General features: G+C 32.8%; 1 protein-coding gene across 1 annotated transcript in view; it reads left to right on the top strand.

Annotated features, from left to right (window-relative positions):
• Positions 1–914: 914 nt before the first annotated feature.
• The window catches only part of LOC132755238 (carcinoembryonic antigen-related cell adhesion molecule 5-like), a 40,296-nt gene continuing 14,874 nt past the window's right edge, over positions 915–26,336 (top strand). The window contains exons 1-2 of the mRNA XM_060746058.1: positions 915–1,040; positions 3,786–4,112. Coding sequence (XP_060602041.1) covers positions 965–1,040; positions 3,786–4,112 — 403 coding nt within the window. The 5' untranslated portion in view covers positions 915–964. The remainder of the gene's footprint in view (positions 1,041–3,785; positions 4,113–26,336) is intronic.

Below are 26,336 nucleotides of genomic sequence, written 5' to 3'. Positions count from 1 at the left end.
GAAATGATATACCAGCAAATTTAAAGGAGGTTTTTACCAGCAGGTCATTTGTACTGTGGGAACTGGGGAGGTAAAAGTGAAGCAGGTATGTCGTTAATTTTTTTTTTGAAGTAAGATGTCCTCTCAGATAATTTCCTCTGTAACAAGAGAATGTGGTATGAGTGTCCGTGGCCGAGTGGTTAATGTTGTTGTCTTCAAACCACTTGCCCCCTTACCGCTGTGGGTTCGAGTCCCGACAGGGACTTTGAATTTCTCTCATGTAAGGGAAGCTATTTCAAGCTAGCTTATGGAATGTTATTGGTTCTACTTCGGCGTATGGGTTTGTTCCTGAAATAATGCACGGAAGAGTAGTAACCCACCCAGTAAAGCTGTAACATCACCATATGACCTATACTGTGTCGGTGTGATGTAAAACCAAATAAAAACAAATAAAAGAGAAAATGTGGTGGTTCAAAAGTAAAATGCGAAAATGCTTAACATGTTGAATGATCATATTATTTTAAGGAAAATACTTGTGTTTATTTCTTTCTGTTTTGAACAATGTTTGTTTTAGTGTTTATATGAACATATGTATTTGGTGTTAACATTAATATTTACAACATCTGCTATTTGTACTTTATAACTAAAGATAAATTAATTTACATTTACTCGGCTTTCTCATTACATATTTTTTGACTTTCAGACTTTGCCTTCAAATGTTATGAATATCAACCTTTTCCCAAGTGGCACTGAATGAAATTCAAGAGGATTGCAATTGTACACATTTGATCATGTGACTAAGGAAAGGGGACACTGTTAATAAATGTTTAAATGTTAATAGTATCGATAAGGAGTTACACTACTGATAAAAACGTGCTTACATTATATCCGTAAATCATAAAACATATCCGGTCTAGTACTTCCTCATTCGCGAAGTAAAATGTTATGATAGTGATGATATACTCACTTCATTCTTGCGTTAGACATGTTTGAATTAAACAGTAAAAAAGCGTTCAAAATGTTGATATCTGCTTTAACTATAATGGGAACTATCATTTCTGGTAAGTCCTTTGGACTGTTCTATACATGTATAATAAACGTTCGTCTATTTGCTTATATATGCATGAATGTCATCTAATACGCTTTGTATCAAATCTTGTGTTACATGTTGATAAATAAAGTTTACTATCATTTTGGAAATATTATGATATAAATGATTGTGGTAGCGACGGGCGTAGCGACGGTGGCACTTTATGTATTACTGTGCATTGATAAGTTATTTGTGATGATTTGTACATCTGTAAGATGTAGTATTTCTTTTGAAAAGACGGTGAGCTGAAATAAAAAATGCTCACTGCTATGATATATATTTAAATTGTGGTTTATATTAATATTTTGAAGAACATTTAAGCTGAAAAAACTGTTATACATTGTATTAAAATAGAGACAGTTTGAGAGGGACAAAACCAACACATATTGATGTCTCCGTTCCGAGAAGAACAACAAATATGTATCTGGCTTATTATAATAGCTAAGTTACCCATTATAACTTTAGAGTTATAAGAAAAGCCCCTTCTTCAAATGTGTGAACTAATCATTAGCTTGGGGACTTGGGAACACATTGCAGATAGTCCGCTAATTTTACGAAGTAAATGTCAAGTATGAACACGGGACGGGGAAATTTGATATAAGTACAATATAAACGAATTGCTCTAAGGACCTAGACTCGGACAAAGAAACTTCCGCTGTAGTAATTCCATCAATCAAATTTTGGAAAATTCATAGGATATCCAACGAGTCATACGCATTTACAAAAGAGCCATAAGAAAAGCAAAGTGCTGAATAAATGAAAACAATCATGTTAACGTTTTTTCTTTTATTTTTGGTCTCACTGAAATTCATCGGTAGTCAGTCGATACCAAAGAAATTACAAGAAATTATAATATTATACAATGAGTACTCGACAACAGACAGACAGGTCATCATAATATGGTATGCAGCCCACATAAGGTTGACTGCTAACAAAAATCATCAGTAGGGCTGAGCCCTCCAATACTATAGTCACACAAATTTAAAAAATGTTATAAGGCTTGTCCTGGTGGCAAAGTCCTATTATATGAAAACAGATTTACCAGCGTGGGCGTGGTCCCAATGTAAAGTGAAGTATGACTCAAGTCACAGATCTACTGTTTGAATGGCAACAATTAAAAAATATTAACGAAACATTATTTTCAACAGTTCGGGCAGTAGGAGATGTTTTACACCATACAAAATATTTTATCCATTTGAATATCTTCATAAACATGTATTTACTCATAAGAAACATTTCTGACATGATTGAACTTTAAAATATCACAACATCTTGGCTAGTTTATAGTAAGGCAAGCACATTTACGTATGAAATTAGACGTGCATTCTAATCTTTAATTGACTTATGAAGATTACTTGGATTTACTAGGGACCCGGTTTGCATACTTCTGTCCACAAACACACTGAGAATCTCTCTACGTTAAATCATTAACTTGATCATGTGTGTTGAATTATGTACAACAAATAAGTTATAAAAAAAACAACAACAAAAACCTGCTCGTAACCTGCTGTTATATGACTTGTGATGAAAACAGAACAGTAATATTTGAATAAAGTTTTCGATCTATACTCTAAAAGGATTACATTTTCCAGATGTAAATTTGATTATCTACACTTGTAGATGTATAAAATGAATAATTCATTTAAGTACTGATAAAAGGGATACAAATCATACAAGTCTTTTCTCAAATTCAATATACCTTGTTGTCTCCCTTGCATGATCTACTTCATAGTCCACAATATTAAGGTATGACTAGCGGGTGTTCGGGATAGCTAGGTCACTGTGTCATATACAGGTATAATAAGATTTAAATTAACCGATTCCTAAAGACTCTTTAATCCATGTGTAAAATAACTATAACTATATAACTTTAATACAAAATTATAACTTAAAGGAAAATAATGTTATTCTTTGGCAGTAGTACGAGACATGGTCAGACTACGTAATATCATGTAATAAACAATTATACAATGCACTTATGGGGAAGTGGTGGTTATAAAATATCGCTCTGTACTTATCAACCTAAAAATAGCAATGAAAATACCTCTCATTGCATTTTAAATTAAAGTAAAATTATTGAAAATTCCTTGTTGATCATACAACAAACAATTATTCGAAAACCAAATCATTCACCTGACCAGAGTTATTTACATTGCACTTTTTTAGGTCAGTACAATTTAAATTATTTTGTTGATTTTCAGCTTTATTCAATGAATACCTCTTTACGAACGGCGAAATATACACCGTTCGCTGAGGATAAACGTTGTATGAACATGTATGTCAACATCTAAAACAGCTGTATTTTAAAGGGACTCCACTGAGGTTTTTTGACATGATGGGACTGAAAATATTTTTTCCAGATAAATGTACAATTTAATGTAGGTGTAGACCACTAAACTTTGTGCAAATTTTCAGATCATTCGCGCACTTCGTTTTTCCTGAATAATTAATCAAATTGTAAAAAATGACCAAAATGAAAAGCGTTTAAACACTTTTCACCCAAATCAGGGTATAAAATATATTTCTTAACTATCTTTGCATATATTTCTGTTTAACGTGCCCCAGCTCATTTATGTAAAAAATTCAAATGTTATGATTTTAGGCTTTCAAACCTCAGTGGAGTCCCTTTAAGTAAAATATGTATGATGAATGCTTATTCTTTCAAGGTAATGATAAGATTTTAACCAGTCTTAATTTTGAATTTTATTATTTATAGTTAAATCATGGCCATGTGCATCACCAATCAGAAAAGTGTACAGTCGTGAAAACTCTGATGTTGTTCTTCGGTTTTCTGCTGACTTTTCAAATCTAAATTCACCTAGACTATTTGATATAAATTTTTATGATGATAGTATCAAGGCTCGTATAACATACAATCCAGACAAGACCTCAACAACTGATGCGTTACCAGGTGTCAGTATAACAGGAGATACTGCAGGAAATGTTGTTGTTACACTGGCTAATGTTCAACAAAGCAATGCTGGAGTTTACACATTGGCTTCTGCAGGATTATCTACCAAATGTAATTGTCTGTACATATTAGGTATGTAAAACAAATAAAGAATTTGTTATATCGGGGCTATGTTTACAACGTTTGATAACATCTTTTCAGCCTTAAATGTGTAGGAGCGATTAAAAATGTAATCATAATATATATTTTGTCTTCTTTTTTGTAGCACTTGGCTAAGAAATAAAATTAAATTTTATCGTCAATTTGTAACACTGAAGAACAATAAAGGAATACCTTCTACAAAGTATACCTAATATACCATAGGACAAATTTTCAACACTAATATATATTCATGTCCCATGCATCAATAATTTACCATATGTTGAAAAGTATATTGTGTCACTCGCATGATACGAACAATTTTGTTCACTATTTTATGTCTATTCAATGTATTAACAGTTTACTGTTTTTACTCATTCACAAGCAATAGTAGGGTGCGAAAAACGAACAGCGTTATACCAAAATCGGCACCGGAAATTATTTCCGCTTGAAAAAAAAAAATTAGTGATCGCCCTTATTTTATCTTGTTAGAATCGAAATAATATCGGTCTTAACGTAGTTTAATGGCTATTTAACACCGGTATTGTCGTTTTGATGAGAAAACATTACCCACAAATGCCTACGGCCTTTGTGGTCAATTCATACGCATCAAAACTCCAAGCCGGTGTTGAATAGCCGATAAATACCGCTAAGGTTGCAACCCACTCTAAATTTCAAGTTTCTGCCGTAAATGTCCTACAAGCAATATGTCGGATAAATATGATCCCAAACTACACAACCTAAAAAAAGAAAACACATTTTGTCAAGAACATATAATTATTTCATAACATTGCAAATCTATAATGAAATCATCCCATGTGCAACAGTTAAAAAAGGCGGTTAAAAAAATCCAATTCATTTCGTAAAAGCCAAAAATCTACAGTGGTCTGAGACCCAAAACAACATATTTTGTCCCTCTGGCAAAAAATACCCGCAAATATACGGGCTACAGAAACTCTGTCACTACTTTAGCAACTCCCTATACATGCAAACTATCACAAAAAAATTGGTGCTTAGCCTTGTAGACGTTTTGCTATTGCTGAAAGTTTGTAACCCCTGTAAAATTACTTGTTTTCACCGAGCATGCTGTTTAAAAGCAACGTGTACAAAACATGGCGACCTTGACATTTATTATTACATGCAACAGCATGTAATTTCTAACCATGTTTTTGAATTTTCCAATGATCATATTAGATGTCACAAAAACAAATTTCATGCTGAAAATGCACTTTAAAGACAACCTAAAAAAACCCAAAAACTTTAAAACCCACAATAGTCACTATACCCAAGAAATCTTCCCTGACCATTCGAAGCTGTGGCTTCTATTAGTGTGGTGTGCTGCCTAAGACTGATATTAGTTTTTAAATAAACATATTAGGTAAATTTCTGAAACAGGACGGAATATATATTTTCGTAAGTAATATACCATACAATAAAATTTGCCCTTAATATCGTCTTTGGTACACAAACACAATTTATCTAGTTTATCAAAATTCTAAAGCGATCCTGCTCTATGTTTCGCATTCGGACAAAACGCATCGGTATTACAAAAAGTATTTGGCCTAGTGTTATGAAACTTTACAGGAATGTTGATCAGCATGTGTAGTTATGCACCTGGGTATTTTCATGTGGATTTATTTAGTAGTTTTATTGCCCTTGACTTGATTTACAATTTTTAACTTGTGTGGCACATATCTCAAAAAGTATATGATCTAGTGTCGTGAAACTTTACAATAATATTTTATAATAACAAATATGGTACCTGATATTTTCAAAGTGTCATACAACTAAAATAAACGATAAAAGTATTTAATATTTTACAAGATCAACCAATATATTTTTTGAGAAAATGTAGGGAAACTTTGAAAACAGGCACTCATTTTGGTTAACTTTATGGTTTTTTTTTAAATTAGGCTCTCTAAGAAAATGATCAAACAAGTGTTAAAATAGTTGGGGTAGTGTATCATTTTCATACGTATTTCATAAATTTTGAGTAGAAACAATCGTTTTGCTTATCTTGATTGTAAGCTGAATGTTACTATTTGTTTCTTATCAAATACTAGTGGGAAAACATTTTTCATATGGATAATATTATAGATTATTAAGAGTTTCCTCATTTCTGAAATAGAGCCCCTGTAAGAGCAAAGCTTGGATTAGAAAATATGCATTACTCATAAACCACACTGTAAATTTTGTTTAAAGTTTGTATAGAGGTGCCTTTTAAGGCATATAACAGTCCTACGTTGTCAGTTTTTACAGTTCATTTTAGTACCCATTAGGGGTATTATACCTTATAATATAATATAGTTTTAACTTTTGACTAATTTAACGTTTCTGATTTAAAAATTAAGGACACCGTTCTCTTTCACCCTAATATGCGCAACTCTATGTATTCATTTTCACATCAAAGGTTACTTTAAGATATTTCTAGCATTTCAGGGGAAAATTCCCCTGACAGTTCAGAACAATACGGCATTATAGATGTAACATACGCACCACAAAGATTAAAGTTAGTATACAGTTATATTTGCATACCTTGTGCGATGTTTTTTAAAGAAAACAATGTTTTAAGAGCTTAATCTTCGAATGCCTTTTTCGAAATGACCTACCACTGCTTATCAAAATACATGCGTAATCAAGTATTTAACAATCGTTATATGTCAGAGCCTGGCTTCTTGGTAATTGTTACCCGTTCATAACACTTTGAGTTTGATATTATCCTTGGAAACTGTTAGGTGCCATCTTTTGTTTGTTCTGTAGAACGTCTAAGGGTTTGCTCAGAATACATTGTCGTCTGTAAAAGGATTGCATTATAAAGGAACTTGTCAAATGTTAATCCGAAGCCTATTTTATCCTAAAGACACAATGGGACTGATAAGGAGTTCAGCTGTTAACACATCATATGTTACTATGAATGAACCTTAACAGTTTAAGCAATATTCCATAAAAAGACTCCTTTATTAACAAGAACAAGAGACCGTTCCTGCAATGTCTGGTTGTCGAGATCCGGCATACACATTTTTGTTAAGTATATTTCTATATAATACATCGTCGGTAGTACTTTGACATACGGTTTACTACGGTGTCCTTATCGTGCCATTTAGAATGTCGTCCGTCGCGTCTAAGGGTAGACACACGACAATGCGAAGTGACATCGCGACAATGCGAAGCGACGCTCGACAACGCGAAGCGATATGCGACAATGCGAAGCGACGCTCGACAGTGTCAAACGATATGTCGCACTGTCGCCTAGAAATGTCGCGGTAAAAAAGGGCGACATTTAAGAAATGTCGCTTCGCGTTGTCGAGTGTCGCTTCGCATTGTCGAGCGTCGCTTCGCGTTGTCGCGATGTCACTTCGCGTTGTCGCGATGTCACTTCGCGTTGTCGCATTGTCACTTCGCATTGTCGAGTGTCGAGGTTGGTAGAAGTGCATACCACGACACTCGACAATGCGAAACGACAACGCGACAATGCGATACGACGCTCGACAATGCGAAGTGACACTCGACATCGCGAAGCGACATTTTTAAAATGTCGAGTAAATGTCGCGTTATTTTTATGATTTTCACACCGCGACGCTCAACATTGCGAAGGGACACTCGACAATGCGAAGCGACACTCGACAACGCGAAGCGATACTCGACAACGCGAAGCGACACTCGACAATGCGAAGCGACATTTGGAATAATATCGTATCGCATTGTCGTGCGTCTACCGGTGCTTGGTCAGAATTTACTAACTCACCGACAAACGGTGCGATCATGGAAGGGGTCGCACTAAACTGCTGACGAATTAGCTGACGATATAGAATATATAGGAAACTGCTGACCAGTTAAATAAAGAAGGATTATCGGAAAATGCTGACCAGTTACACAAAGAAGGGAAACATTGAAGGTGTGAAGTTATATAAACACGCCGTAGGGGGTAATAAAAAGATGGGAAATTACTTTTATTCTTTTAATTATATTTTTAATTTTTGCATTTATATGACTATGTTTATAAACTAAATTAATATATACATTTAAAGTACCATAATATCATACATTTTAACACGGATTTACATTACTACATGTAATATAAATCCGTGAATTTAAAAGGATATATTAAACAGCTTTTTATACCTCTAAAGATATGCAAAAATTTGAATTAATGTTTTATAAAGAATTATGATGTTATGAGTTTTATCAAAATCTCTTGTTAGTGATATTTCAATAGAAAAATCTTGTAACGGAAAAAAAATGTATTTTCAAAAGCAATAATTGCAATTTGAATTAATATTAAATTGGTCAGCAGTGTTTTTACTTAATTAAATGCCGACAAAATTTTATACAATATATTGAATTTCGTACATTATAAAATGAATTAAAATTTCACGACAAAATATATTTTTCTCTATATATCTAACTGGTCAGCAGTTTCCCTATATATCTAACTGGTCAGCAGATTCTACTGTATGTTTAACTGGTCAGCATTTTCTCGCCTGAATGTAAAGAGCGTTAAATTTGCTGACCATATAGAATAAGAAGAGTTTTACGGCTTAAATCAATTTGAAATAATATTAAATTGGTCAGCAGTGTTTTTACTTAATTAAATGTCGACATAATTTTATAAAATATATATGAATTTGCATACATTATAAAATGAATTACAATTTCACGGCAAAATATATTTTTCTCTATATATCTAACTGGTCAGCAGTTTCCCTATATATCTAACTGGTCAGCAGATTCTACTATATGTTTAACTGGTCAGCATTTTCTCGCCTGAATGTAAAGAGCGTTAAATTTGCTGACCATATAGAATAAGAGAGTTTTACGGCTTAAATCAATTTGAATTAACATTAAATTGGTCAGCAGTGTTTTTACTTAATTAAATGTCGACAAAATTTTATAAAATATATTAAATTTGCATAATGAGTAACTATTTCGTAGCATTTAAATATATTTTTCTCTATATATCTAACTTTTCAGCAGATTCTACAATATGGTCAGCATTTTAATAACATATTTTTGACTGTTTATTGTATTTTGTCATAGATAAATCAAGAATGACACGTCGCGTGTGAAATCGATTTTAATATGACCTTGGGGCATTGTAACACCGCACTATGGGGTCAAACGCACTTTGGGGTTGAACCCCAAAGTGCGTTACGCACTTTGGGGTCGGACCCCATAGTGCGTTACGCACTTTGGGGTCCAATTTCGACCCCAAAGTGCGTTAAACAGGTACATATGCATTTTTCAACATCAGGCAAACGACCGCACTTTGGGGTCAGAGAAAATTTATGTTCATTATGTTTTAAATAATATAGTGTAGTCAAAGCCAATGGTAAACAAAACTCAAGGTATTAAATAGACACAAAACATGTGCCCTGAATCAATAGGGATTTAAATGGTCTTGATTAGTAAGTGAAGAACTTTCACAAAATAAATCACCAAAAAAAGAATTTGTATCATTGCAGCACTGTTACACCGCAAAACGTCCGTAACGCAAAACGTACGTATATGGACGTTTTGCGGCGCATATCGTCCACATTTTTCTGACGTACATTTTGCGACAAAAAGGCATGGTCCTGCCGCATAACGTCCATATTTTAAAGTTTATATAATTTTCGTTAATTTTGACCAGTTATTATCAGGTGTTATTGTGTGTTAATTTTAGCTCACCTGAGTATGCGCCTGTTTGTCTGTCCGTCTAAATTTAGCTTGTTACCACTCTAGCATCCACATACCCTAAGCAATATGTCCAGAGTTATCTGCCCTTGAATTGCAATATCTGTTATATTTCACATTGTTACCACTCCAACGCTTTTATTTCTTCTTCAATCTTGACAATGTTCAACAGAATATCTATGACCATAAAATGTCAACAAAGTTAGGCTAAATCTAACAAAAAACAACAACAACAAAAACGCACTATTCATCTTGTTAGTTCTTTCGTTTCTTCTCCATTCTTAAATTTTTTTATACAGAAAATGTATAACAATAAGGTCTCGATCAAGTTCATTTATGATCTAAAACGACTGAAATGTCAAGAGTTATTTGACTTTCAATAATAAAAATAAAGACATATTTTAAAGTCAAATTATTGAATTGTGATAAAACGGCTATTTCTTTGTTATCAATGATCAGATGTCATTCATACATTTATGACAGGACGGACATCTTGAATAGTTCAACTATAATATTGACCTTGAAATGACCTTTACCTCAAGGTCACTATTGAATTTTGCTTAAATTACCATATCTTTGTCATTTACAGATATTTGGATATCGATGACCATTTCAGACGTAGAATTGAGTACTGATATTAGTTACCCAGATTCTGACCAAGTACATGAAATGTACTTGCTTTTAATTTGCAATATTCAATGCTATCTACCCTTGTCATGTGGAGCCTTTATAGGCAGGTGGGCGATATAAGGCCACCGTGACCTTTTTGCGTTGTTCAGTTATAAAATTACATTGTTCTATTATAAAATTACATAATGGCATTCAAACAAAACGCTTACATTACGATATTTTAAAATATGCTTTAGTTTTTATCAATAGAACACATTGAACTTCTTTTTCATCACTTCCTAAGCGGAAGAATGTTTGTTATAATATACTCCATTACACATTATCTATGTAACTTTTAGGCGAAATGTTTTGCTCTTCAGGCGATAAAATAATACTGTTTTAGTAAAGGAACGGACTTTCCGACTAACCTTTAGATAGAAACATTTTTAAAAGTTATATTTTATGACAATTTCAAACTTGCATTTACTAAATTTGTAGTTAAAAATATTTGAGCCGCGTCAATCAGAACTTAGCACTATCGTCATTTCTTTCCACATATTGATGATGTTCAAGATTTCAATCTCATCTTTGAGAAAATATATTAAAAGCTACAGGGCTAGTTACTGACCAAATATGGGGATACACGGTTCTGTAGGAAACCAAAACGGGACTCAAACCCACAGAACCGTATATTACGGTATCTAACCCTTTAACGATTCTATCACGCCGACAATCTTCCTCATCGTAATTTAGCATAACCAGGGAGACCATACCACGTGACAATATTTTAATACAGCAAGTTACAAGAAATATCTTTAAAAAAAGATAAACGGCGTTGATGGAAAAGATTTTCATGTATAAGAAAGAAAGAAATATAGAGCGGCAAAGCGAACGCAGTTTAGTAATTATATTTTACTTGTTATATCTGTTGCCAAACCATCACTGCCTTCTAAGCATGGCCTAAGGATTAAGCGACCGAGTCATTGAAACCCCATAACTTCATTTAAAGTGTCTGTCCAAAAATGTTGAAGCTGTTGCAACAATTTCGTCTGGCGATAATACGTCGATCAAGGAAGCACTGTCTTACATTAAGTCGCTATCTACATTTATTCAATTTCAATGAAATATCAAAGTAGAATTATAACTCAAGATGAATAAATGTCCTTGAAGTATTTCGTGAATATATTTTAATACAGAAAATATGGACGATATGCGACGCAAAGACACACTCTCGCCGCAAAACGAACCAAGTACGATATGCACCGCAAAACGTCCACATGTGTACGATATGCGACGCAAAACGTGCACAAGCGTACGTTTTGCGGTACGGACGTTTTGCGGTGTTACACAGCACGCCTCCAGATTCACGCTAATTTTCATGAAGATTTTGAAAATTTATTTGAATGTATAATATTTTGGAATAACCAAAAGGAAGCAATTTGCACGTTATCAATGGCACTTATAACTTACGTAAATTACCAAAATGTTGTCAAAATATGCATAAATAGCCCTTAATGCGTTAGTAATGGAGTAGGAATATAGTTGTAAATATTGAAAACTCAGTCATTGACCGCACAAAACATGTAAAATATTACTTGAATCTTGAATCATTTTACATTTCCTATAATCGTAGTACATATTTCTCAAGTTTGATTTTATTGAAATATTTTGACTCATCTAGAGGCATGCAGCTTTAAGCTTAAAATATGTTTTTCTAAAATTTTCCATTTATTTTAAAAGAATGTACACCTTTCATTAACTCCATTGTTTGTAGCTAAATGCATCATTTTCCCGTTTGTTATTTACACATTTTACAGAAATATGATTATATAAATTCTGGGTAATCTTAGTAAGACATTTCAGTGAAAAATTTGCCTGATAATATGTTAAAATAGCCATTCATTTAGCTAAATGTGACACATTAGAAACTTGACTAGGTGAAGATGCGGCTTTAAGTAGTAGTCCGTACAGGCAGTCAAAAAATATAAACTATTTAAGTAGTCGCACATTAAGAGCGAGCTTCAGAATAATGTAAAATTCTCACTGGGGGTATAGAGGGGATTGTGGGGTATCGATCTCCCCGAGGTTTAAAAATAACATTTTAAAGGCCCATTATGCTTCTATTTGTTTTTCTTCAGCTTTTTTATTTTGATGTTCTTTTATATTATCAAAAAATACACATTGGCCAATTACCTGAACCATCTTTTTCATCTGTTGCTTTTTGACAATGATGAGTACAGTTCTGTTATAGTGATAAGTAGTTTACATGTTTTATATGGAAGTCAAATACTACATTGTTTTGACTACTTTTATGACAAATAATTTCACATTTATCGCTACTTTATTCAGGTAACAAGCATCTTACATTTCTCTGATACCATTATTTTAACATTATAAAATTCATCTTTCTAAAGAAGTATGTAAGATTTCCCATTAAAAAAGCATCTGGCGAACGGTTGTTACGGAGGGGGGAAAATATTAACTGCATTTTAAAATGGAGCTCAACATGGCACCAAAATTTATCAAGTAAATGACTGACAAAACGGGATATTTTTCGCAGCATCTTTAAACTTTAGGAATACACGATTTCTGTACTAAAATATTTTGAACGGTGGCAAAAAAGTGACTTTGCAACTTTTTTTTGTTTTTGATACTTTTTGTTTTGTTTTTTTTTCGTACATATTTTTTGTTGTTTCTTTTTGTTTGTCATACATTTTTTTTAGTTTTGAATACATACCTGTTTTTAGTTCTGCATACATATTCTTTTTAAGTTTTGCATACATATTCTTTTTAAGTTTTGCATACATATTTTATTTGAGTTTTTGGTACATATTTTATTTTTGTTTTGTTTTTTACTATTTTTCGTACATAATTTTACATGACGCCATTTGCAAAGTAGAGGTTTGGATAATTACGCCATTTGTAAAACACCATTTTCAAACACTTCGCCATCTGTAAATTACAGTACCCCATTTGCAAACGCCATTTGCAAATACCAACATTTTCATTTTTGGAGGTATCAAAAAGATAATAACACTTTTTAGTATATATATATACAGAGACATAGATATTATCTATGTCTCTGATATATACATGTACATGTATATACATGTATATATATATTTTTTTTTCTAAATCAGTGGTATATAAGGACCTATTTAGATCTTTTGTTGTGCATTAATGTAATACACCAGTCATTTGTAACCACCTTCCTTGCCCCCGGGGGAGTGCGGGTTAAAAAAGAATCGTGTGATGTCTGCGCTGTTCCGGGGCATAAGGCAGGAATGTTATTATCTGAATATCCCCAGCAGGGCGAAGATTTTACCAGTGGTCGGCTTGGTTTAAAGTCAATGCCCCTCCCCCCGCTATACTCAGGGGGTGGGGTTGAGTGGTGCATATTCATTCACCAATCAACAGCCTTTTCCAAATAGACACTAATATAATAGTAGATAATAATTTTAAAAAATACACTAATTATATAAAATACATATGATTTAAAAAAATGGGCCGAAAAAGGTCGGCCGAAACCAGACTTGTGCGACCAAAAACGATTGGGCCGATTCCAAAAAATGGGCCGAAATGTGACCAAACTACTGTCAACTATGGGCTGTTATGAGATGTGAAGGCTGTTTTGATTGGCTAAAATATGTACAAAAAACTTTAATAAAATATGAATGCAAAGCTCAAAAAAAAAAAAAATATATGAATGCAAAACTGAAAAAAAAATATGTATGCAAAACTTAAATAAAAATATGTATGCAAAACTTAAATAAAAATAAATGCAAATGTCCCTTTTATGCCACCGTAATTTTGTTATATGAACAAATTATTATTATTATTGGATATTTTAAGTGGTAAAATTAATGAAACTTTTATCACTTAAGCATCATCAAAGTATTGACCGCCATCTTGATTTCCACCTCAAATATTTCAATGTCGAAGATCGAAAATAAGTCAGTTCTCAGTATTTAAGCAGAACTCAGATTACACCTTTAGACCTCTGGAACCCAAAGTGCGTTGATATGTAGCATATTAACGCACTTTGGGGTCAATTTCTCGATTTTGACCCCAAAGTGCGTTTGACCCCAAAGTGCGATGCGAAGTTTAACGCACTTTGGGGTCGGACCCCAAAGTGCGTTTGACCCCAAAGTGCGGTGTTACAGGGCATATCGATCTCGATAAATTATCAGTTTAATGGATATCTGTGGAAACATGTTGTTTATAATGTAATAAAAGCTTATTAACTATAACAATTAGCACATTATTAATTTTTGTTCAATATTACTTATACAATTATACGAACAACAAATAAGGAAACAGAAATCACTTTATTTCATATTTGCACTAAATACGACATAATAATTATATTTTGTTAAAATATACATTACGTATATGTACATGTATATATTTTAACCTATGATGCATAGTTTTATACATACTTGAAACAAATTATGATTTTTCGTACATCATATTTTGACTACATTTTTAAAATTTTAACCAATATATAACACATAGAAGAAAATTCATTAAGGTACTTAAATAAAATATTATATCAAAAAAAATTGAGAAATATACAGTATATATCAATTTAATTTTTTATAATTAATATGTATCATTTGTAATATTGACATCTTGGAAAAACATTTTATCAAGTATTTCTCGACCTCGCCTGTAATATCATCAACGGCAATTTGACACCTTCATTGTTTTCCCTTCTTTATCTAACTGGTCAGCAGTTTTCGATAATCCTTCTTTGTTTAACTGGTCAGCAGTTTCCTATATATTCTATATCGTCAGCTAATTCGTCAGCAGTTTAGTGCGACCCCTTCCATGATCGCACCGTTTGTCGGTGAGTTAGTAAATTCTGACCAAGCACCGGTAGACGCACGACAATGCGATACGATATTATTCCAAATGTCGCTTCGCATTGTCGAGTGTCGCTTCGCGTTGTCGAGTATCGCTTCGCGTTGTCGAGTGTCGCTTCGCATTGTCGAGTGTCGCTTCGCAATGTTGAGCGTCGCGGTGTAAAAATCATAAAAATAACGCGACATTTACTCGACATTTTAAAAATGTCGCTTCGCGATGTCGAGTGTCACTTCGCATTGTCGAGCGTCGTATCGCATTGTCGCGTTGTCGTTTCGCATTGTCGAGTGTCGTGGTATGCACTTCTACCAACCTCGACACTCGACAATGCGAAGTGACAATGCGACAACGCGAAGTGACATCGCGACAACGCGAAGTGACATCGCGACAACGCGAAGCGACGCTCGACAATGCGAAGCGACACTCGACAACGCGAAGCGACATTTCTTAAATGTCGCCCTTTTTTACCGCGACATTTCTAGGCGACAGTGCGACATATCGTTTGACACTGTCGAGCGTCGCTTCGCATTGTCGCATATCGCTTCGCGTTGTCGAGCGTCGCTTCGCATTGTCGCGATGTCACTTCGCATTGTCGTGTGTCTACCCTTAGACGCGACGGACGACATTCTAAATGGCACGATAAGGACACCGTAGTTTACAGTTAAGGCCATCGCACCACACACACAACTCGAAACAACGAAATCACGAAAAAACGATAATTGAAAGCTTATATAACAAAACCATGGTGGCGAAAAGTCGAAGCTACGATGTCGTTATTGCGACTTTTAACCATCGTATATTCGTGTTGTTGGGGTTGTTTCGAGTTATACGTGTGTGTCGAGATGGCCTTAAGAGGACACTGTAGTGACCTGACTTAAAACCAGACCGTGCACCAGAGTCAATTTTGTGAAGATACTTCTGTATGATACTATATAATGGAAAAACAGCGTCGATAGTACTCGGACCTGACTAAAACAATATAGGATGTCCATATTTTTATTTCCTCGGTTATTTTTCCTTAAAATATTTTTACCAAGGCAAGTAAGAAGAGCTATTCCCCTATAATTGTTTACAATATTAGAATATTAGAAAAGATAAGAAACAATCAGAATTGTAGTTGTTTACCTCTCTCTCCCATTAGGTATATTTATTCCTTCTGACCAGTGATTTTGGTAATTCAAAACTCTTCAGCAAGAATATCAGTATACTATATAAAAATCCATTAATCATTTTGGCTTTGTTTCTATTCAGAGTTTACAATTGTACGCAATTAGCATGACTAGTTCCTTTAAATATTACTTCCTCTATACCATTTATATTTTTGTCACATTTGCGTAGAAAAGTTTGTCGTTGTCATCCGCTTGTGTGTCCAGTGAATTAAATTGATTATAAAAATCATCTAAAGTAACACTCTCATTGTCTCTTTTAATTAAACATATTTCCAAGATTCTGTTGACGTTTTACACCACATTTCATTTGTTTGCCTACCTTGATCTATCTTTCAGGGTATTTGATCACGTGACATTTGTTCACGGTACAATTGAGTCATTTATTTTGGGTTTTGCTAATTGTTCGTTATCTCTATTATTATTTAACAATAAACATACACCATGTCCAAGGAAAATATTTGCCGATTGCAATGGTATAAAACTTTCCATTGTAGCTATTATACTGATTTGTTTACTTTAAGATGTTATACAAAAATAGTTTTAATTGCACAATATCAGATAAAATCAATCAAGTACAATTTACTCTTATACCATTTACGACTTTCAGAACGCTTGCACTTCTATTTTAATAATTAACATTTGTTGTTTTTTTCATTGTGTTCTGACTTCAAATCATTTGCCCCCTACAATTGTTCGTAAAATAATTTGGCTGCAAGTTAAGAAAAGATTGATGACCGATTTTTCGTACAGCCTCGTGGTCAACTTATTCAATACAAGAGGTCCATGGGCCTTAAAAGTCACCTAAGTATTCTACAGCAGATTATATTATGTTTTTCTTTTTTGCATAAATGATTTAATACAGTGATGAAAACATCAAACATTACATAAATATTAGAGCAATCCCTGAGGGTGATTAATACCCATGTCGTTCGGAAATGTAAGTGGTCTGAAGCACAATTTGAACTCAACCAATGATTCATGACGTAAAACTCTATAAAATAACCCTAACTAATGTTATCCTCATGAAACCATTTTTCTATTTCTAAGAACAGTGGCATTGACTGTGACCCATTGGGGTCAAATCCAATACCATCCAAGGTCTTTTATATAAGATTGCTAAATACAATTCTGATTACAATATCTCAATTCTAACTATAGTTATGTCCGGAAACCATCTATATATTTTTTGGTAACAATGACCTTGACCCCTAGGTTAAAATGAAATACCATTACAGGTCTACATATAGACCCTTTCATTTAAGACCGGATTCAAGTTGTCGCCCTTTGATGACGTCATTAGGGATACGCTGGACATTTCCGATACGATTAAGTGCATTAATAAAGGGATATAACTATCTTAATCCTTTGTCTTGTAAGATTGGCAGATAAAAAAATACCTAAATTGTGTAATCGAATAATGTATAAAATAAAAGGATTGTCAAATGAAAAGAAATGTTTACTATAATAACATTAATCGATTTGTTTTAATGCTAGACTGGTTGGATAAATGATCATGGCTACCATTTTTGTTTTGATTCTAAATAATAAAAAAAATAATGTCGCACTGTGTTTTACCAGGCAGTTAAATTTTACTAACTTGCTAATACTATATGCTAATAGTGTATCTATGTCTCTGCTAATATACAATACCCAAGAGATATTTTGAGTTTCAAAACTTTAAGTATTCTGTAGTTTTGAAAAACGGCTACGTAATACTTAATTGCAAGATAATTGTTGATTGAAAATTATTTACTAAGACAAAAATAAACAGTAATATTAATCTCTGTAATTTCAAAAGAAAATGAAAGATAAAACTCTCGTGAATGTACATGAATGTATACTATTTGTGTCGGCGAAAAAGAAACTCTCAAAAAATCGTACATCACGCCAATACATAAAAGCTGGTAAATATATTTCCAACTTGATACTTTTATTAAATTCATATTCGGCTTATTAAATAATTAAAAACATTTTCGCAAAAAATACAAGTTGTGAAACTAGTACACACAAATTCGTTATTAACCGAATTATAATATTACTTAATTTTGACTGTGCCAGTTGGTTGTCATTCTGGAGTATCAAATCAGTAAGGTATGACCAATAAAATCCCTAGGATGATTCCATTATCAAATACGGACCAAAAATATTTTGACAACTAACAAAATTGACGTAATCTGATGTACTGTTATAACTCTAAAATATGCACCTTGTCATTTATGATATCACAGCCAAGTGCCGCTTGTATATACAACATGTGCACCCTGTTAATTAATATATACACATCTTTTCATTAGAAATAAGTTACTGGGAAAAGTCTTAATTTTTATAATCATTAGAATAGATTTGTTATATCAAAATTATCTTATTACATCGTCTGTTGCGAATCTAAAGTTATTGTCACATGGCTTTCATTATTTCACATTGTATCCTCCACTGGTTCTTTGGAAGATTTTTTACACGGCATTATGAAAAAGAATCAGTAAGTGTTGACAGAATGCATTCTGCTATTGTTCTATTAAAGCTTGAAAAAACAATCATTGAAAAAAACATTGGCAATCTTATTTTCACGTTTGTCACAAACACGCCGGAATTTTTTTTAAATGAGGAAACTAGAAAATGACCATTTAAACTTATATTAAGTACATTGTAATATAAAATGTATATGAGTGTTTATTAAATATTAAAATTTGATTAAGATACTAGCTTTTTACCTTCAAGTTAGCGTTAGAGAAATCTAATAGATATATAACTATATTCATTTTGAATTTCCATTGTTTAACTCCGTAGCGAGAATTAATCTCAATCTTTGTTTTTGTAATTTTTTTAATGTTTTGATATTGAATTTATGTATGCATAAGTAAACTTTTTCTCGTTATAACGATAATTGAACGATCTGTATATACGCATTTAACTTTTCAAAAAAGCTTACATTCATCGCAGTTTGTTAAGAATAATTCCCCATTCACGTCCGATCCTGTAAGGGAAGCAACTCTTCCCTGACTTTTATCGCTTAAAGTTTGATTACAAAATGTCATTCCTTACACTAGTAATTGTCCAAAACCATTTTTCTATTTTAAGTAACAGTTACCTTGACCATAATCCCTGGGGTCCAAATGCAATACTAACCTAGGCCTTTAAATAAGCTTGCCAAATACCTAATCTCATTCATAACTATAGTAACTGTTATTGTTCGAAAACCATGTTTCTATGTTTAGTAACGTTAACCCCAGGATGTCCAATTGCAATACCGACCTTGATCTTCTTATAAGCTTGCTATATTGTGAGGATATAATTATGCAAAAAAGCTTAACTGACTTATCGCAATTTAGTAATAAAATACCTAAAGCATTTCAAATATATTTACACTATACGCACAAGTAAGCACCACCCTTGGACCTTTACCCAGACGCAAGTGCCATAGATTTCACAATTTTGAAAAGTAAACGCTTCCTCAACACAACTTTGTACTGAATTCATCAGTTTTATACCCGGGAGTAGAGGAAAATATTTTCAAAGAATTATTGCATTTTCACTACATAATCATAAGAGCCAACATCCATTACCCCACCCGCACCCGGTAAAACAGAACAAAAACAACACAACAAAAACAGAATAACTGGAAAATGGCGACACAAGGCCAGTTCTACTCTTGTAGCGATGACCTGTGATATGTTTTTTTTTCAATTTCGGAAAGAGGATGAAACAATTGGAAAATAAGGCCGATTTTTAAGAACAGTCATATGTGTTTTACAGGCCTATCAGGCGAAAGACGCAACGTCTTTCAATTTTTTCTTATCACGACAGCCATAAAATTTTTGAAAGTGACAGAACGGCCATTAGAAACGGGAATTAAGACGAAAGTTCCACGGGTATTGAAAAAATGTAAATAATATTCTTGACACTTAATTTATTCGCTTGTCAGTTTTGGTGTTCTTGTAGCTACGATTGGTTTAATCATACTTTATTCGATATATTTACATTATGATGAACAATATTTACACAATACATTTGGGATTGGGCAGAAAGCTATGAAAGCTTATGAGTGTCCATTCCTAGGACACTTGCTTGCAAACTACTTTAAAATAATAATCAAAGTGCTGAAGGCACTGCAGTTTGGACGTACTTGAAGGATCAAAATAACCATTTTTTACTATTTCGGGGACAGATGATTCAATGAGTGAGGGGAGTTGCCGGTTGATAAATATAAAGTGCACAATTCAGTAAAGGAACAGTAGTTGATACAATTATTCTATGACACAAATGTTCTAATATAATATTTAGGTTACATGTATGTGAAGGTCAATCACAAACCGTTATTGGCCCTTTTTGACAAGAGCAACATGAGAATAAGAGTTACCAAAGAAAACTGCAAGCTCGACTATTTTAACACATGACATAATAAAGGGAGACAAAGTTATGAAAAAAATAATCAATTGTGATATAAATATATTAAATTTTCTGTATCAGTATCAAGAAAACACTCAAATGGTCAATATTTTTGAATCACATTATATGAATGTGGCCATGACATCATTAGAAGTTATGTTGGCTTTTGTTCACTGTACTTCTCATTCTTATCTCTTTCACTGTATGAAGTTTCAATCAATTTCCTTTAGTACTTTAATCCTCTCTCTGAACAAGTATCATGAAATAATATAAACGGAGATAATTAAAAAACTAAGTAATGTAGAATTTTGGTTATTTTACACAGCACATCTGCTCACTAGTCTCTACAACTGTATTTAGTTTGAGTGAGATATCATTGAAAAGATTTACTCCAGACAACAAATATTTTAAATGTTGACGTATTATAAGAGATGATAATTGTAAAACTAAGCTAGGAAAATTATGGTTCTTTGAAAATACACTTCCTTTCACTTGAATGTCTTCGCTGTGTAAAATTTTAATCAAATTCCATCAACTCTTTTCGAGCATTTCCCTGGTAAGCATAATTAAGTGCATGTTTTATGTAGGGAGATAATTAAAAAACTAAGGAATGCAGTTATGGTTCTTTGACACTTCGGGAAATTTTAGTCTGTACAACTAGGTGTAGTTTCAGTGATAGTTTGGAATAAGCATCTTTAACTTAAGGGAGATAATTACAACATGAAGCAAGGTAGAGTTATGTTTCTTGAAGACTGCACTTCCTCTCCAAAGTCTCTATTACTTTGTGAAGTTTACATAAAATCTCTTCAATACGTATCTAGTTATATTCATATTCCGGACATAAGTGGGAAGGACGGATGTCTTTCTAAGTTCACAATGTGTTTTTTTTTCTTTAATCATCTAAAATCTCAAAAACACCATAAGAAACATATTTTCCTCCCATGAGCTAACTTTTCCCTACAAGTGCAAGTCTGTATGGAATGAACACGGATATTTATCCATAATATTACTTGAGTCCATACAGACAGATGGTAAAGACCGCAACTGTATTCTCTCCCTTTTGGGAGCATAAACTATAATTACATGCTAAATCTCTGTATGGTTCTATATCAAATACCAGTATAATGAACCTTGCTTTTGTACCTTTTGAGTAATATAAGAATTCAGATTTCATTGACATATAGAAAGGGGTCAGCCTTTAGTCCCCTCTTGGTGAAAACAGAAGGGGGACTAATAACAACAATTTATTTGTTCAATTCTCAGGTTTTATTACTTTTCATTAAACCAGGCAAGCTTGGATACATGTTATAACTTATGAAGTATGCTAGCTCTTAATGTATTTACACAACATTGCTGAACATTACACAATATTTTAATAAATTTTGGAATGTGCAGTCATATGTTACATAAGTCCCATCTTCAATTCATGGACACTTTTGAGGAAATCAGTCGAAATATCACAATTGATCTAATTTATCACTGCTGGGTAAGTGTGATGGTTTTGTTTGAATCCAAAACAACTAGATTTAACATTTTCCTTCAACACATTGGTCATGACTGGCCTTTTACTATTGACAGGGAATTCAAAAGTGCTTACTCAGACTACCCCTATAAAATAGTCCAACCAGTCCCAAGTGTTCATGGTGCCTATACAGTTATGATCACTACATCTGGAAATTGGAGATTCCCACAGCCTGTGATGCTAATCTTCATTTGCTTGACAGTGACAAATGTCCACCTTAAAAAAATAATTATATGAAGTGCAATAATTTGCAAAAAAAATGCCTATCTTATTTGTCTCTTCTTACACTTATAATGCAGATCACTAGATTTGTGTGTCTGTCATACAAAATGACTTCCAATAACACTATTTAGATTTATTTGAAATACAATTTCTTTAACAAATACTCAATCTAATATTAAACCTTTGTTTGTGTTTTTTTTCTGTCATATATGTTCAGACGGTACACAATTAAACTGTTTAGACAGCATACAATTGAAAGGTATAATAATTTTGTTGGCTACAAATAAATGTAAATAATGGTTAGTTTAATAACCAATATGAACGTTTCAAAGATTATCCCTTCAAACTTTAAAAACAGCCTGTCAGTTAAGCAGATCTTGGCAATTAAGGCACACTAAGCAGAACAAAATGGTCAATCAAAGGGTAGGAAAACATCTTTATACATATTTAAATCATTTGGTGGGGAAACAATCACTTCACAGCTGTGCTTTGCTATTGAATATTTACATTTGTTTCAATCTTGAATAATCAAAATGTAAACAATGTTCATATGGATGAACTGTATTGTATATTTTGCATACATATTGAGGTCTTGTTCGAGGCAGTAAATTTTGCAGTTCCTTGTAATGCCCTGTAGGATTGATTTGTAACACCTTAAAACACCATACTATGATATTTCATGTAAGTGATCATTTTCAGCAAAGGAAAAAGACTGTCATAGGCAGTATCCTAATGCCAATTGACAGAAATATTTAAAGTATGTTCTTAACTAACACTATAATAAACTGTGAGCATGCACTGACACTCTTTTATTTTAGGCGGTACTATATATGAACAAGTCTTGGACTATTTCAGTATGTAGATAAGAAATGCAAAGTAAACAATTTCAGTTTCAAGCATTTTCCTAGACATTTTGGGAATAATTTCCTAGCACAGGTCAGGAAATTTTGCATCTTGATTGGGAAAAATATTCAGTACCATGATCAAACTTGCCATTCAAAGGATGAAAATTACATAAAAATGACAATGAAATGTGTTTTTGAACATCATCTGTCTGGTACCATATTTGATTGAAATGAAATGAAGAAAAATTGTCAGCTTTGATAACGGGAATTTTGACTCGATTATGATTTTTTTATAAACTTGGAAAAATTAAGCATATTTGGCATTATTTGGTCTGGTAATCTAGCCCGTGGTGACACTGGTAAAAAGGCATATGTTTTCATGAATAATTTTTGGAAAACAGTTTGATTTGTGAAATATTGTTGTTTGTGATAATCTTAATGTCTTCTTGTCTTATACTTTTTTCCTTGCTACATGTACCAGCCTTTTCCAAGTAAATATTGGAGTAAATGATCTTTTATTTCCCTGAAGATATCAATTTAGAGATTTCATCTTCAAAATTATCTAATACTACTTATCTAATTCAACTCTCTTAGTGTGTGTATATACAATGTATATATGTGTATATACAATGTATATATATAATTATGTGTACACTATAATATGATTGTGTACAGCAGGTAATGACATTAAATTTGAAATTTCTTGATAGTAATAATTCTTCATTATACTCCACAATATTACCACTAAAATAGAAAATGTTCTTGTCAGTTTATTATGGTATTTATTTATTACATATAGATTTGAGAATAAAATGTGAATATCAGTATTATCAAAAGTTGTTAAATGTCTAATTAACACTGATTAAATTACTCCAAACATGTAGTGAGAGCAGGTATAGATCTTTTCCAAAAGCCATGCTGTTGTGTTGACATTTTCGCAACATGATTGTGTGTCTGCCTTGTAATCAAGAGGTCTGGGTTCAAATCTCTTTCAGTGCCTGAAGATTTTTCAGGTTAAGAATTATCATGGTGGCATTGATTTTTTTTTTCAATTTTCAAAACAACCTTTGGCTTTCTGAAGGGGAAAATATAGATTGATAAATCAGAAAAGGGGAAATCAAATTCCAATCACTGAGAATGGAATTTACCCATACATTAAAAAAAATCAATTCTAATTCAATTTAAATTTATTTCACTGAGGTATTTTGACATGATGGGACTGAAAATATTTTTTTCCAGATAAATGTACCATTTGATGTAAGTTTAGACCACTAATCTTTGTGCAAACTTTCAGATCATTCGCGCACTTTGTTTTTCCAGAATAATTATTATTTAAATTGTAAAAAAAATGACCAAAAATGAAAAGCTTTTAAACGCTTTTCACTCAAATCGGGCTAAACACATTAAAATACGTTCAATTTATTTCAAAGTATATTCCTTAACTATCTTTGCATATATTTCTGTAAACAATTCAAACGTTATGTTTTTAGTCAGTGGAGTTCCTTTATCATGCATGGTAATAGCAGAGGCTATCTATAGGGAAAGCTTTCTGTCATCTAGCTGATATAAGTCAATTGTTCTTTGGTGAAAGAATGTGCACAGGGGTTTTAGGGGAAAAATTGATTTTCAGGGGAAAAAAAAACCTATTTTTGGCTAGTTTAAACAGCCTTTTAAAAAAGGGGAAAATCCACTAGGGGGGTGAGGGGAAATAAAAATGACAATCCATTGCTCGTTTTTCATTTGTGGGTTTTATGAAGAATCAATTAGCATCAAAAGAGTTTAGTCAGAAAATAATTAGGACATTGATTCTCTACCTCCTTTTAATGTCCCCCTTCCCAAATTTACACAACACCTGCATATTTTGCAGGGGTGCTAAAACTTAACAGCCTAAATGGCCATTTTAATGAGGGTTAAAATTTCCATTTTTTCCTAATCTTTCATTAGAAATCCCCCTTTAAATTCGTTGAATAAACTTAATATTTATTAAACAGAAAGAGGAAAAAATTTAAAAATTATTCTGAAATATTTAAGAATGTGCCCCATTTGGTAGAGACGTTACGGCCGTGACAAGACCAGCAAATTGTAGGCGTATACATCTGTGTATTATCAATTTGTAAAATATGTCTGTTATGCAGTCCAAAAATTGAGACTAGGCTACAGTAGGGTCGAAATGTCTTTGGGACGAAAGACTCGAGATCTCCCAAATTACTTCGAAATTGTTAACGAAAGTTTTAGTCATCGGGAACGAATTGACAATAATAAATTAACTTATCAAATTCATAACATATTTTGCTTTATAACTTACCTTATGCGCTAAACAGGCTGATATGCTTGTCAAGAAGGTCATTAAGTAAACCGGAAGTTGTCGGATTCATCTGTACAGTACAGTATAGAGAGACATAGATTATCTACATCTCTGGCTATTTCTATTTCAATATTCACTTTGCAATTATAAACTTCAAAATGTATTCAATAAAAATTGTCTTTTTTCAAAAATTTCTGGAATATCATACAAAAATATGATGATAAGGTACGGATAAGTAAGTTGTATATTGCGAGCCGTCAATCGCTTATCTCAATTCATAGAACTACTATGAACCAATTACTATCTCCATTTATAGAATTACTCGACGTTTCAAATTACATCCGCTACATTTCTAATACCGTAATTCAAGCTCAATTACACATGATTTTAAAAGAATAAATTTCTTATCTCCTCTTCTATCCGCAATAAATCAAAGTTTTCACAAATACAGAGCACTTTCTTTTCACTCGCGGCGGTTATGCGTCGGTCATGGTCGGATGATCACTATGAATTCAACTTCCTTGAAAAATGTAGGAATACAATATAGCAAATATAGTAGAGATGAATTGTCACTACAGTGGGCGTTACCCTGTATGGTTGGAAATTTCGGGTTTGTGAGTACAC

The sequence above is a fragment of the Ruditapes philippinarum genome, unplaced genomic scaffold, assembly GCF_026571515.1.
Source record: "Ruditapes philippinarum isolate M1 unplaced genomic scaffold, ASM2657151v2 ctg1095_1_1_1_1, whole genome shotgun sequence".
Classification (NCBI taxonomy): Eukaryota; Metazoa; Mollusca; class Bivalvia; order Venerida; family Veneridae; genus Ruditapes; species Ruditapes philippinarum.
This window is presented reverse-complemented; position numbering and strand designations above follow the sequence as displayed.